The following is a 15,185-nucleotide window of genomic DNA, read 5'->3' on the forward strand; positions in this document are numbered from 1 at the left end:
AATAAAATAAATGGCGAGGGCAAGGAAATCAATAGCATAAATATTGACTCAGTGATAAAATAGTTTATCTATATATTAAAGCAACATTTTCATAGAACAAGGAAAATAGTGACTGAATGCCTTCCCGCCCACAGGATATGTGTTTGGTTGCACACATCCAAGGTCATAGCCCTTCGGAGCCCTGTTGAGTGAGAGCTCCAAAGCTCTCGCTTTGATGGGCAGCTGGAGCAGCTCCCAGCCCACTTGGCTTTCTTAGGCAGCATCGAAGTGTCTTCCTGCAGCGCCAGTTCCTGGCAGAGCCCTGCCTGCCCGTTGCCTAACCTAGGAGTGTCCTGAAGGGATCGAGTCACTCAGAAATGCCTCCTTGCTGGATGAGGAAACATTCGCTTGGCAGCAGGAAACGTGGAATTTGTAATGGCTTATCCTCCCCGGGGGCACAGCTCGCTGCTCCCCGTGCTGCTGGTAATTACGCCGAAGCCCTGGCTGCTGCTCAGACCATGCACACGCACGGAGAGCAGGTTGCGGCGCCAAGCACGGTTGCTCAATGCTTATCTCTCGCTGCAGAACAGAGAGTAGCAGCTCTGCTTCTGCCAGAGGAGGTGAGCACATCCAAGCCCCAGCCCCAATGACCACAAGCGGGACGAAACTGCAGGCCGAACCGAGGAACACTGAGCGATGGGTTTGCAATGTGCGTGCCTCTCCCAAAAAGTGGCGGTGCTATCCGCCACGTACTGCCTGCTCCCGTTCTTCCCACTGCCCTCCCGCTTATTGTGGTGGCTTTGTCCCTGCAGGGTGCAGCCCAGCCTCTGCAGTGGGCAATAGCAGTGCCAGGGCACTTAACCCAGCACCAAAAATCCCTCAAGGGCGTGCAGTAGCCCCGGGAGATGCTTGGGAAGCCTTTGCAGTTGGTGCAGGGTTTTCTTTGCTTTCCCAGCCTAGCCATTTGAAACCACTTTTCCCTAATCTCTGAGGAAAAAAATCAGGATGACTAGCAGGGTTATGAAGCAGTTAGGACCAAGCAGTGTCCCTGGGGAGTTAGCAGGCTGGCTGGCTGGCTGCTGAGGGTAAGTGCCGTGTATATGCTGAGTGTTCCTGCTGTACATGCGTTATTGCAGTGCTGCCCGCAGCTATGGGACTGAGCACTGCAAGGGCAACATCGCCAGGTGCTTCACCGAAATCAGGCTGGGTTGCTGTGGCTGGTCAGCATTACCCTGCCCAGGGAGCCATGGTGAGCTTTGCAGGCAGCAGTCTGTCTGTTCAGCGGGGCAGAGCCTCGAATGCACCTCACTGTCAGCAGCAGTGTGACAGGATCCTTATCCTTAGGTGACAGTGCCTGTTTTCAGGCCACAAGTGCATGTGCAAGTGTCTCTTGTGGTTTCTATGGTTAGCTATCAAGCCTCTGGTGACCCATACGTTATTTCAAGGAGGAACCTCCTTTCTGCAACGCAGCAGCGCTTAATGGGGACTTCCAAATGTGGAGGCAAACAGTGTCAGCTACAGATGGGGTTCCCCAGGAAACCTGTCCACAACTCACAGAAAGACCAAGCTCCCACCCGAAAGACCCTGACACTAGGTTGGGTCAGTTGAGGTCTTGTCCAACTGAGCACTGAAAACCTCCATGGATGGAGACTGACATCTTGGCAACTGACATCCTGGTGATTTTTTTGTTTCCCCTGATGGTCCTCTTGAAATCCCCAAGACACAAACTGTGCCTGCTGCCTCTCCTAGAGGTGTCTGTGTCTCTAGAGAGGACATACAGAGGCTCCATTGCCTTTGTGAGTCCCCTTCAAGCACGTCTTGGCTACTGTCATGCCAACCTGAGCCTCCTTGTTTTGGAGGGTGCTCCTGAGCACCCAGACAAGCCCACACCCTCAGCCTCTCTCCACAGGCCCCTGACATTTTGGTATCCCTCTCCCACACCAGTTTGGGGGGTTGAGCACTGGACACAACATCCCAAGCCATGCCATTGACCACATCAGGGCCCTGAGGGCACCACTCTGTGGTAGACAGTGCCCACCCTGCCCACAGCCCAGGACCCCACTGCCAAGTTGGTGACATCCTTTTTGTGTCAAAGGATCTACAAGCAGAAATACCTTATAAACAGAACTGGAAAACCTAGACTGACAGCTATTTTGTTGAAGTTAGAACATATTCCTCTTCAGTCTAAAACATATAGCTTCTTCCTCAGGACCACATTTTCAGAAATGTTGTCTTCTTGTAACCCTTTCTTGGGTTTTGCTTCAGGAAGCAATACTCTGCACACTTGAATTTTAGAGGTAAACTCCTCACTTTTTATCACTGGTTTAAACTAATCACACAGTTCCCTCTGTGGCTGTCTTGTGGCTGAGAAGAAGGGGGCTGCAGATATGACATCCTATGGGCAAGTTCCTACCTTAGGTAGCTCACCTCCACACCTCTCAAACCACACAATCTAAGGCTTGCTGCTCCTTTTCTTCAGAAACCAGCTGTGTGACCAACAGCATGAAGATAGCAGCACTGCTACTCGTTTATTCATAACTTGCTGGTTTGTGTGCAGTGGCCAAGGTCAAATCCATTGTACCATTCTTCTTGTCTTTTGAGTCATCAAGACTTCCTTCTTAAGAATCGCACCACAATTTGCGGTGTTTTAATGCAATTAGGGGCACATAGGCAGCCTGGCAATGCCATCAACGTTCAAGGTCTCCGGAGGGTCACAGCGGGCATTGATTTGCATCCCTTGGAATGTCATACACACCAAACCCTGCAGGATAATCTATCTCGCTTATTCATCGTATTCACTTCTACTACATATCACCCTTGTAAACATAATATCCTGTAAGCCATCTTGATAAACACTGTGACTGATAAATGTTGAACTAATCTTCCAAGTTTCAGTGACTCACTGGCAATAACAACAGGGACACTTCTCTGGTTTTGTGCATAGTCCTCTACCTAATCAAGTCAAACTATGCTTTAAGGTTCAGCTGCAACTATCATTTCATTTGGCTTGGTTCCCCGTGAAGGTATACAAGGTGTTATTTATCTTAGAATATAATACTCGTTGACCTTGCTCATGTAGGGGATTTTTCAAACACTTCTCACCATTAGCTCAAGAACGGTTGCTTCAATCTTTGTGTGCAACACTGTGAGAGTTGGTGTTAACCATGCACCTGATTGTTCTATTGTTTGAAGCATGACCCGGCATAGCCCAGCTGGAGGAGAATCTGATCAACAGGATGCTTAGAAAAATAGACTTGTGTTTGACAGTGAGGGAAAGGTGCAGGAAAGGCTCATTACAGCCAGTGCTTGAAAGCATAAGAATAACCCACCTTTCGGACTTGTAAGCCAAGGTCTTATGGTTGGCCATGATCTTCAGCCACCTTACAAGGTCTACCGACCATGTTTGAGCTGCTCAGTCTTCAAACATCTCACTCATCAGTTTCTCTTCACTTTCATCTTGTGTGTGTGCTCTAAATTACCTGTAAATAGAAACTTCCAGTCATTGAGCTTTTGGAGACCATCTCCAGATGCATTTTGGATGACCATGCATGAACTATTTACAAGAAAAATCTTAAAATCATAGAATCATAGAACGGTTTGGGTTGGAAGGTCACCTATTTCCAACCCCCTGCCAAGGGCAAGGATGCCACCCACTAGATCAGGTTGCCCAGGGCCTCATTCAGCCTGGCCTTGAGCACCTCCAGGGATGAGACACCATTTGGTTGTACAGTGATTGCAGCCCCAGCCCTGTGCTGACAGGTACACCAGCAGACATGGGCCAAACCCTGCGTGCACAGAAGACGGGAATTCCACCTCCAACATGCACCTTGCTTAGCAATCTTTCCCTCCCACAGGTGTTGGAGCTAAAAACCTGGTTTCCATTCTGGGCATGAAGTATTTATGAAGTCTTAATGTATTCACAGTCCTAGTTTATCTTCTTCTGCCTTGAAAGTATCACAAAAGTGAAACATTGACCATGCTTCCTGCAGATGTACAAACATCTCCTGGACCTCAACATGCAACAATGACTCTGTAATAAAGAAACGGCAGTTTTGAACTAATATGCGTTGAGCCAAAGCCGAGGGACAAGGCACAAGTGGATGCACTGCAATGTGCAGCGGGTCCCTTGGCTATCTGTGGGCCAGAAATCTCCCTCACCACTAGAGTCTGGTCCTTCTCTGGCCATTTCCATGAGGGCAGCCACAGCTTACAGCTGGCTGGGAGTCAGTCATGCTTGCAAAGCGACACACCAGGGCAAACAAATCCGGCTCGCAGCCTTCGTTATTTCTCCATCACATGGGACTCCATATGCTTGGAAATATACAGTATATTGGTTGTCACCTCTGCAGACAGATGAGGGAGGATGATGGGCCTTAATTTCCCTGTGCTCCTAGCGGTTGTCTTCTGCTCCAGCGGAGGATTCAGGCATGCAGGAGCCGTGGTTGCCCCAGGCTCGCTGCTGTTTCAGCTGTTGGCTGCAGCAACTCCCCTTCTTCTGCCCTGAATCACTGCCAGACCCTATGTCAGGCAGAGTCTGGCCAATGTTTGCCTTTCTGCTTGTCCAACGCATGTGAATTAAACCAGTTCAAACCCAACCATTGCCAGGTATCAGCCAGCCTAATCAAACACGACACACTTCCTCCTCTGTCTGTCCCCAGATGTGACAAGGCCCTGCTTCCCAAGCGGAGGGAGGTATCCCACTCATCCTAGCCCTGCTGGTATCCCAAAAGCCTTCTCCACATTTATGGAGAAAAGGCACCGGGAGCACCCTGCTCCCTTTCTTGCCCATTCCTCTTTTTGGAGGGAAAGACTTCTGAGCACACCAGGGGAAAAATCACCTCTCAGGACACGGGTGGCAGATGTGAGGAGTCAGGGTACTCTCTTGAAGCAGGGGACATAGCGCAAGGGCACGGGGACTTTTTTGCTTTCTGATACAACGAAGGAAAAGGCACAAACCCATCTCCAGTGGCATTTCCACCAGCAAGTCTATTTTTACAATCCTGTTGGGCACAGAGCCAATCTGTCAGTTGCGACAAACCTCGCAGGTTCCAATAATGAGGCTCACACAAACGTGTCCTTGAGTTTTCTGCACATGCCGCAACCGTGACTCACCTTCTGCAGTTACAAGAAGACGTGGACAGCATGGCAAGCCCAGAGCAAACAAGTGGTATCACCAGCATGATGCATACATTTTTAGGCATCATTATGATTCTTTATTAGGATTGCAATAAAAAATTACCAAGGATGACAAGCATGTGCGGGCAAGGGAAAGAAGCCAACACCTTAGAAAGGATGATTCTTGACACATGTAATGTATTGACAGGCATACGTTGTCATCCTGACAACGAAGAGCAATCATCCACCCAAAATTTAGCACAAGTGGGGTACCAATGAACTATTTAATTACATTACACAAATGGAAAACAGTATCATCCAGAGGTGTAAAAAAATGTTGCTTGAGAAACTCCACTTCCACTTAGAGTAACTGTCAGCTTAAATGGGGAAGGAGGTGCGTCAAACATGGACACTCTTAATGAAAACAGCTGTCTGTTCACATGTACTCTCCCAAAATTACAGTTTGGCCTATAGAAACCAGGAGTGGCAATCAAAGTATCAGTGCTGGTCAAGAAGTTAAAGGAAAAAGCAACCTTACAATGAGTAACGTGTCAGGAATGGGAGAGCGGGAATTACGGACATCAGATGTAAATGGCAAGTTAAGAGGTGTGTGTGATAGGGGAACCTGAAGGAATTAATGGAATGCTCCAACATCTTCCAGGCAATGGGAACCTGGGGCAAGCATGGGGCCTCTTCAAGAGGCAGCAAGGAAAATCAGCACCAGCAGAGTAGAAATGTCTGCAGCATTCAGCACAAAATTCTGTTCGCTTTTCCATTTTGGGGTAGTTCATCTTATGGAAAAGTACCAATGCACAGGCACCTTCCATAGGCACCATGTTTACTTTCTGCCTTCCGTCCCTGAATGGGGAAGGCTCCATCACCACAGGGTGTGAAGAGGAGGGGTGGCTGATAAGCCTCTGGCTCCGGTTTCCAGACGACTGACTCAGAACTGATCAGCTCTCTCCCAGGTAGTTGCTGTTCCCACACCTCCACCAGGCACCTGGGAACAGCTGCACGGGCTGAACACGGCAGATGCAATGTGCATGACTTTGCAAATTGATGGAGAAGCGTGCAAGGGGGGTTAGCAAGTCTGTAGGTGCCTGGCTGGCTCCTGCGCTGAATTAGGAGAAAGTGCATGGGATGAGGATCAGATTAGGACCTGGCAGTGGCAATAGTTGAGGTGTTATCCGGGCTGAAAATGGAGAAGGAGGAAAGACCCTCACGTCTCCTTCTTCTCCGATGGGAGTGGCGCTGGTCGGGGCGCAGCGGTGTGCAGCAGAAAGAGGCCGCAGAGCGTCATGGCGAGGCCAACCCACCACACAGGTGTCCACGTCTCCCCAAAGAGAAGCTTGCCCAGGATGGCCTGAAGGAAAAGAAAAAGACAAAGCTTTGCTGGGCTGAGCTGTCCCAAAGCCCTCTGTGCTGTCAGCTCCTCCCCAGGGCTGTGGGGACTTCAGCTGGGGGAGCCTGCCTAGGAAAAATACCACCACTAAAAAATAGCTGCTGATGATGCTGGAGACAACCTACTGCATCACCCAGCCTGGAAGTGCAGCCAGATGGTGGTCCCCAACCAGGATTTTGGTAGCTGCACACATACTTTGTTGCCTTGCCAGCACCTCTCAGGAACCAAGTCTCCACTCCAGTCCATAAAAACACAGCCCCTCTCATTGGAGAGTGTTTCGGACAAGGTTGTGAGCTGGCTGCAAAATGTTGGAGCACAGAAACAAGACTGACAGCTTATGAGACAGAAACGCAAGCAGAAAAAAACCTGTGGGTCAAAAATGTTCCTGCTGTCACTTAGAGACAGTGCGTCCTCACACACAGTTAGGGTGGCTTTGGCTTGTCACAGGTGAGATTTCACTAAAGCAAAAGCAAAACAAAACAGTGCTCCCAGCCCAAAGTCTCACTGGCAATTAGAAAATTTCTTTACATGTTACAGCTGCTGCAAGGTATGGTTCTTGGCAGCAGTGCTCTTCATCCTGCACCACCCTTGAAAATATTATAGCCTCTGTGTGAAGAACAGGTACGGCAGCTGAGGGCTGATCTAATTATTTCACAGCTGCCTCTGCAGGGATACTTACATCTCCCTTTGCAGCCAGCATCACCGTTCCCACATCACTGTGCTCCTCTAGGCTCCAGCACCTCGGGAAATGAATTTACTTACCGAAGAGATGAAGTTGGAGGCTGTTGTTGTCACAGAGGCAGTAGCCGAGGAGGAAGAGAGTCGCAGGGCTTTTGCAAAGACCGTCCACATGACTGCATTGCAGGCGCACACCAAGCCAATGCAGCCTACGCGAAGCAGCACAGGCAGCTGCAGGACAAAAGGGGAAAACCCACTTATTTTTACTGACTGCTTATTCAGCCTCGCTACCTCATGGGCACTTTGGAGCAAAACCAAACGGCATGGGCTTGAAACTGAGTTACAGATGGTATCACATAAAGATGAATACATTAAGCCACAGAAGACAACAGAAGCAGGAAAACAGCTCCGGATGGAGCATGTCTGAGGCGTCCTGCTGTGAATCCAGCCTCAGACTATAAACTGAGAAGAGCCGGGACAGCATATAGAGGCTGTCATACCAGCAGCCAAAGTCCAGAAAGCTCCTGACCTCGTGAGCTGGTTCACACACAATCCAGTGAAATGCCCTTCAGTCATCACCAGATGTATGGGAAAGGGTCAAATTCACCCCTGCAGAGAGGAACGCAGACGCTGCATGTGCCAGCACTGCGTATGGCCCAGGCTCTGTCCGCTGTGTATTTGGGCTGAGTCCTGTGCAGGCCCAAACCACCCGCCCTCACCGCCTCCTGCTGACCTGCCTGCCTGCTGCAGTAAAGGCAGATCGGGGTCCTCTGGGAGGAAAGTGAGAGCTAAGGGGCCTTGTGCCTTATTTTACATGCTCTCTGGAGAGCAGGTTTACTGAGAGCGCCAGCATTTAATAGGCATGAAACCACCTCTGAACCCTAGGGCCCTCAAAGCCAACGAGGTTCTCACGAGAAAAAGGTCCTTAGATGACCTGACAAGACATATAACAGCCTCAGTCTGGAAAAAGGACACAGTTTTGCTTAAATAGCCTTTACCATCTGCTATCTCCCCCACATCCACAGTTCCTGCAGCTGTGGCCATCTCCGTAGCCCCTGGGTGTTGTGGCACCAAGGGAGGAAGCCAGAGGCAGAACAACTCCTGCCAACACTCAGGGAGCACACAGCGATGAGGAACAGCGAGGCTATGCCTCAGCCCATAGCGATCATGCCTTCACGGCCCATCGCCTCTCTCGGTCAACAAGAGGCCGCGGTGGGATCAGCCTCGAGGCAGACGGAACTGGAGGTGTGAAGCCACCCGCAAACACGGCTTGGGTGGCACCTGCCCCGCAGGAAGGGCTGCACTGTGCCCTCCCTCTGCCAGCCACCCTGGCCACCGGGGCCACCAGCCACCTTGTGCTCCTGCCCAGAAGAAGACATCATTAACCATGAGCCAGGGCAGGTCACAGGGCTTTCTGAAGCGGGTTCAACCTTAAAGGAAAAGGTCATAAAGGAAAACCCCGCTCGACCGCTAGCACAAGCTCTCCAAAGCTAACCCCACCCCACGGAGGTCATGTGTTTGGCCACCTCGGTGGCAAAGGCCTCCAACTTTATCAGGGCAACAGCAAACACTCCTGAACAATTCCCACCTGCAAAGCCCTTTGCGGCACGAGGCCCTTCGCCCCGACACGCCGCCGTCCTGTCAAACCCTGCCTAGAAGGATCACAGGGCCAGCCGTGCCCACACGCTACCCGTCCTTTGAGGAAGAAGCCTGCTGCCATGTTATGGTTTGCCGCGGGATGGACTTTGCCTGATGACCTCTGTGGTGGCTCCTTATCCCTGGCCTCACGCTCTGCCTGGGTTGACAGGCGGTGCTACCTTGCACCTGTGTGTGTCCACGTGGGTTGGTAGATTTGGGAGACAGGAAGAAAATTCTCCATGTTCTACCTAAATTCAGTATATTCTGCTCTGGATCGGAAAGAGCCTACCATGGTTGACTGTTAGGAAAAAGAGCCTTAGGGTATAAAGATCTCGTTACCATCTCCAGCTACCCACCAGAGGGTGTAGAGAAGGTAGAGCCAAGCTCTTCTCCGAGGTTTGTTGTGATTTGACAAGGGGCAGCAAGTCAAGGTTAGAAAGGTGAAATGTTGATATAATATCGGGAAAAACAAAGGTGACCAAACACTGAAGCAGAGATTATGAGCTCTTTAACCCTGCAGGCATTCAAAACTTGACTGGAGAGGGCCATGAGCAACCAGTTAGCCCTACTGAGCTTGAACCAGAGACCTCTGGAGGTCCTGCCTAACCTGAATTACTCTGTGAGTCTACCAGTGGTGGCACAAAGCTGGCTCCCACCATCACAGCAGCTATGCGATCTTCACAAGCAACCCACAACCCATTGTTGAACTTCTGTCCCAGAGCCATGGATATCGGCTGCGGCGTGCTCTGGAGGTGGCACAGGCCCAGAAGGAAGGTGTTCCAGAGGAGTCGAGTCCCTCCGCGTCCCAGGCAGAGGAGTGGTCACTGCAGTGGCACACAGGTGGGGAGATGGGAACATCCCCGGGTGCTCCCCACAAGGAAGGACGGAGGTGTAATTCCTCCCCTGCCAAGGGCTCAGCAGAGCCAGCCCAGTGAGTCAAAGATTACTGTTCTGATTGCTTTTCTAAGACGAGATTAATTTCAGTGTACATTTCAGATAATCCAGAAACACTGATGAAATGGCAGAAGTAAATTTAGATGGAATTTGGCAGGGCAGAGGGGAAAGTAAAGAAAAGGTTTTGTTCAAGTGAAATGACCCCTTGTGGTCAGGTCGCTCTCAGGCTGGTCCGCCACAACACATCCGTCTGACCTGGAAAATCATCCTTGTGCTGCCGTCGAGTATCCTGATACTCTACGTCAAAACACTAATATATTTTTTAACATTTGCTGCCACATTCCGTACTGTACAAGTGATGGCTACTCGCTTGGTCTGTTTTTAGATTCCTGTATTCTTCCTCAAACACAGAACTTGAACCTTTGTTTGTCTGTGGCTGCTCTGCAGAAACACCTTCGTAGCAAGTGCATAGGAGTCAAGCAAGCAGCAAGCCCTCTGAAATGTTTACATGTGGTCCTGTACAATTTAAGCTACTTGGAAAACTGCCATTTACCTGAAACTGTCAGATTTACATCTGGACTGATTAATTTAGTTCATAATCATTGCCTAGAATGGACCTGAAAAGTAACTGGAGGCACCAATTTGTTCAGAAAAACAAAACAGTCATGGAATAGGAGCATGGTTGAGGTTGGAAGGGACCTCTGGAGCTCACCTTGTCCAGCTCCCAGCTCAAGAAGGGTCAGCTAGAGCTGATGCCCAGGACCATGCTCAAAGGGCTTCTGAATCTCCAAGAGGAGACCCCACAACCTCTCTGGGCAACCCGTACCAGCGCTCCCTCACCCACGCAGTGCTTTCTGGTGTTCAGAAGGAACCTCCTGTGTTCAGTTCATGCCCATTGCCTCTGGGCACCGGGCGCCACTAGAAAAAGCCTGGCTCCATCCTCTCTGTACCCTCCCTTCAGGTGTTCACAGACATTGATGAGATCCCCCTGAGCCTCCTCTTCTTCAGACTGAACAGTCCCAGCTCCCTCTGCCTCTCCTCACAGGAGAGGTGCTCCAGACCCTTCACCAACTTCGTGGCCCTTGTCTGGACCTCCTTCAGTAGCTCCGTGTCTCTCTTGTACTGAGGAGAGTTGGACTTGACACAGCACTCACCAGAGCGGAAGGATCACCCCCCTTGACTTGCTGGCAACACTCATGGACACACTTTCTCATGCCACCTTCTAAAAAGATCACATTTAATTCCACGCTCTGCTTTTCTGTCTGTGCAGAGCACAATCTTTTGGGGAGGGATCAGAGAGAGTAACAGGATTTAAAATTTTTGATTTCCCTTCCCTATATCATTTTGATATATCAGAAAGGATCTACAGGATGGGTGAGTATGGAGGGGTTATTAGTATTATTATTTTTAACCATCTCCAATAAACACACAAGTTGATTTTATTTTATCCTGACACAGGGCTGGATTATTATTTATTTTTTTTTCAGATATATTTTGTGTTCTGGGCTCTCCTTTGAATTTCAAGTCCAAATGTACATTTGCCACATGAATACCAACCCCTGCTCTTTGCCTCGTCTTCTCAGTTTGTTTTCAGGATACGCTCTTGCTGCCTACCTCAGCACCTCTCAAAACCCAGCACGTTTTGTGCATCTCCACCTTCGCCGTGCCTGTCCTAGAGCTCACCTCGTGCAGGCGAGGACACCGAACACTTTTTAAGGTGAAAGGCCAGCAGCCCGACCTGACCTTTCGCACAGTGTGGTTTGAGAAACCCCGCCGTGATTCAGCTCGTCCCTGTGCACAGCCAAGTGAGCACATCGGATGAGCCAAGCTGACTGCTCCACCTCCTCGCAGCTCCTGCCACGAGCGGACAAGGCTGCACAGAGAAGGCTCCCCAGTGCATTCCCACCCTAGCAGCCTTGCTCTTCATTCCTCCAGCCAACCTTCCCGCAGCTCTCCAGCACCAGCCCCGCATTTCCCATCCAAGGAACGGGGCAGGGCAGCCCCAGCAAGCCCTGCCGGCAGGGAGGGGCCTAGCGGCGGCCATTTCGCCCTGCTTTTCCTTCCTTTTTTCCTTCCTTCCTTCCTTCCTGCTGCCTTACCCAGCCTCCGGCGCCCCTCAGGGGACTCGCCCCCAGCGCCAGCTTCGCCGCCGCGGCCGCCGCCGCCCCCAGCAGCCCCGCGGCCGCCGCCGCCACCGCCGCCCGCATGGCGGCCCCGGGAGGAGCTGAGGGGGGAAGGGGAAGGGAAGGGAAAGGGCTGGGCTCTGCGCTGCTCCGGGGCGCACGGAGGTGGTGTCTGCGAGGGTACAGCGTGAGGAGCGGCTGGGGGAGCTGTGGGGGGTTGGTCTGGGGGAGAGGAGGCTCAGGGGAGGATTTATTGGTCTCTGCAGGTACCTGAGAGGAAGGGATGGGGAGCTGGGGTCGGCATCTTCTGGCAGATAACTAGTGATAGGACCAGAGGGAATGGCCTCAAGTTGTGCCAGGGGAGGTTCAGGTTGGAAATGAGGAGATATTTCTTCTCAGAAGGAGCAGTCAGGCACTGGGACGGGTTGCCCAGGGAGGTGGTGGAGTCACTGTCCCTGGGGGTGTTCAAGGAAAGGCTGGAGGTGGTGCCTAAGGACATGGGTGACAGTGGTAGTAGGGAGATTGTTGGACCAGATGATGTTGAAGCAGTCGGAGGTCAATGCCCCAGGACATGCAGTTGGGCTGAGGCAGGTTCGGTATTGCCATCTTCTAGGGTTGCAGCAAACACCCCCAGGGCGCAGGTTTGTGGGCCTCACTCTGCTCTCCAGCAGATTACAAGCACTCTTAATTCTAACCTGCTACTAGAACAGTAACTATATAGTTACTACTATATACTATAACAATATACATCAGAGGTTTGTGTTCTGCTAATAAGTTTGTTATTTGCTACAGTTCCCTATCTTAACTGTGATTAAAGCAGTTTTATACTGTATTCCTAAAATGTTTTGCATAGCTTCAGACTATTTCTTAACATTTTTATCTTCTGTTTGATAAGAAAAGTGTTGCAAAACACTTTTATATAAGCACTGTAGGATACGCACTGGAGAAAAATAGTTTTTTGAAAGCATTTTAATTTCAAATAGAGAAAGAAGAATACAAAAGCCAAAATATATTTACAGTTTTATTTACAAATCTAGTATGGTCATATTTCTCCTTTATTGAACAAACTGCATATAATTTGCATTTTGAGTAAGTATTAACAGTTATTAAATTTGACAAGTTCATTTTAACTCACTACAAACATCCCTCCTTTAAAAAATAAAAATAAAAAAATCAAAGAAATTATGCCTTTAAAAATTCAGCTCAGGTAGAAAAAGTAGCATTTCAGAAGATTTCAGCAGGGACCTGAATAAAAGCATGGAAGGAATAAGGAGTCCTAGTATGTTTCCAGAGAGAAAGCTTTTCCCTGACAAAGTATAAAAAAAACTCAGGACATATCTTGCAGCACCTATACAAAATCACATTTTGAAGAGTTACAGAACCCCTTCAATAGGAAGGTATTAATATGTCAATGAAAGCTGCCCACTTAGTTAAGTAAAGTTCTTCACTAAAAGTTGTTACTAGTAAAAAAAAAAATAAAAAAAAAAGTGATTGTTCCGAGTACAGCAGACAACATTCAACAGCAAGAGTGAAGTTTGACAACTGGCTTTTGCTTATGCTGTACACTTGAAACACAGAGTTTTGCAGGTTTTTGTGTCATTATAGCTGATCTATATGATATCTACATGTGAAATCTTTTAGTTTCTTTCAAGAAAGCATTTTCAACTCGTAGTTTCTCAGTCTCCTGTAAAACAGAAAAAAAAGATATTTAGAATTTTTCATATTTCATATTTGTAAGTAAATGATAACTATTTGTCCAAGCGTTTTGAACACCTGAGGAAATAAAAAGGTAATTCTTGTTTGGGGGACCATGAAGAGGCAGACCCGCCATGACCTACACAGCTGTATAAGTTCAGAGGTGTCTATTACTCTGAAACAGAAGAGCAAGAATGTTTTGGAAAGTTTTGAACTTTCCTGTCCTCTACATCACATCATTACTCCATCTGTACTGTACTCTCTGAAACTTACCTCAGTAAGTTTAGCGTAATCTTTCTTCAGTTTCACAAGATACTGAATCTTCTGGTTTAGATTTTGATGACCGAGTAATTTCCCATTTTCCTCAGCAAGAGTGTTAACTTGCTTCCTCAGCAAGTCCATTTCCTGTAATTAGTAAATACATAGTGTACATCTTGCTTTAGACCCTCCTTCCCTTTTCGGACAAAATATCTCGTTTAGATCTGCTTAACATAGTAACGTTCAACTTTGTTGTAACATATGATGCAAGAGTTAGCTGTCCAGGCAACACATCTTTGTTGCATGTCTCCTTGGGTGCTACACTAGATGCCTTTTAAGGTCAAATGCATCATTTGATTTGTACTACAAACTTTAACAGAGTTCTGTACCCAGAGTTCCACTGGTGTTTCACCAGGGCACCAGTAAACATTACAAATATAACCAAGTAATCTGTTGCACAAAACATTTTCAGAGGCGGTCTGTGATTGCTAATTCAATTCTAATTCAGAATATTATTGAATTAGCAACAGCTCCACCTCTGCTGAATAAGATTTTACCATAAAAGACAAAAATTACATATAACCTTTCCAATTCTGTCTCTCTCTTCATACGTTTCCTCCAGTTTTGATCTAATTTCTTCTTTTTCATGAAATGCTTTCAGCTCCAAAGCTCTAGTTCGTTCCATCTCCTGTGTCATTTCAAGACAAATATTCTCCCTGATTCTGAGAGCATTTTTGGTCTCTTCTAATCTGCCAATAAAAAAAGCATCACAAAATATTGAAAAACCGACATAAATGGCATACAAGAGAAATACTATGTCAGTGTCAGACACAGAAGCAGACTTTTAAAGACATTCTTTTGACAGAATTTATTTTCCCTAGAACTCAGTGCGAGCAGAAGGAAAAATTACATCTACTTCACAACTCTTGTGTTTGATACTCTCTCTTAAACAAGGCCATTTTGGAGCTGACCTTTTTGGGAAGCGTGCTGTTTTTAATCCAGGATGAACAACTCCACTCACAAAACAGAAAATAGAATCAGACTACAAGATAACTTAGTATTCACTTAAGGCATGTAAATTTGCCCAATGAACTCTGTTGCAGTTCAAGTTTCCCCTAAGCTGCTTGTTTGTATATAACTTTTCCCTAATGCCATTTTTGCTCAGAAACATCTCTGAACAGCACAGAGATGTCCAAGTTCATCTGGCCTAATAACAAAATAAGGACTGCCCCTTTGAATAGATGTCTTGTCTGCTGAAAATATTTTAATTCTATCAGTCTCACAGAATATTACAATCCTTATCTAACTTAGCAGCACGTCTACTGATATGAACAACTGTAGTTTTGCATTCAAGTATTGTATAAATTATAATATTTAGTGTCATCAGTTTTGTTTCACCAAAG

General features: G+C 48.0%; 2 protein-coding genes across 2 annotated transcripts in view; both read right to left on the reverse strand.

Moving 5' to 3' along the window:
* Window positions 1-5,165: 5,165 nt before the first annotated feature.
* TMEM42 (transmembrane protein 42) lies at window positions 5,166-11,964 on the reverse strand. The gene is made up of 3 exons (XM_068674599.1): window positions 11,806-11,964; window positions 7,259-7,405; window positions 5,166-6,457 (listed from the first exon to the last, which is right to left on the reverse strand). The coding sequence occupies exons 1-3, from the start codon at window positions 11,911-11,913 to the stop codon at window positions 6,314-6,316; spliced, it is 399 nt and encodes a 132-aa protein (XP_068530700.1). The 5' UTR covers window positions 11,914-11,964; the 3' UTR covers window positions 5,166-6,313.
* An 873-nt stretch (window positions 11,965-12,837) lies between these two features.
* Window positions 12,838-15,185, reverse strand: part of KIF15 (kinesin family member 15) — a 35,117-nt gene continuing 32,769 nt past the window's right edge. Inside the window, exons 33-35 of the mRNA XM_068674597.1 lie at window positions 14,366-14,531; window positions 13,798-13,929; window positions 12,838-13,513 (exon numbers count right to left, since the gene is read on the reverse strand). Of these exons, the coding sequence (XP_068530698.1) occupies window positions 13,451-13,513; window positions 13,798-13,929; window positions 14,366-14,531 (361 nt within the window). The 3' untranslated portion in view covers window positions 12,838-13,450. The remainder of the gene's footprint in view (window positions 13,514-13,797; window positions 13,930-14,365; window positions 14,532-15,185) is intronic.

The sequence above is a fragment of the Anas acuta genome, chromosome 2, assembly GCF_963932015.1.
Source record: "Anas acuta chromosome 2, bAnaAcu1.1, whole genome shotgun sequence".
Lineage (NCBI taxonomy): Eukaryota > Metazoa > Chordata > Aves > Anseriformes > Anatidae > Anas > Anas acuta.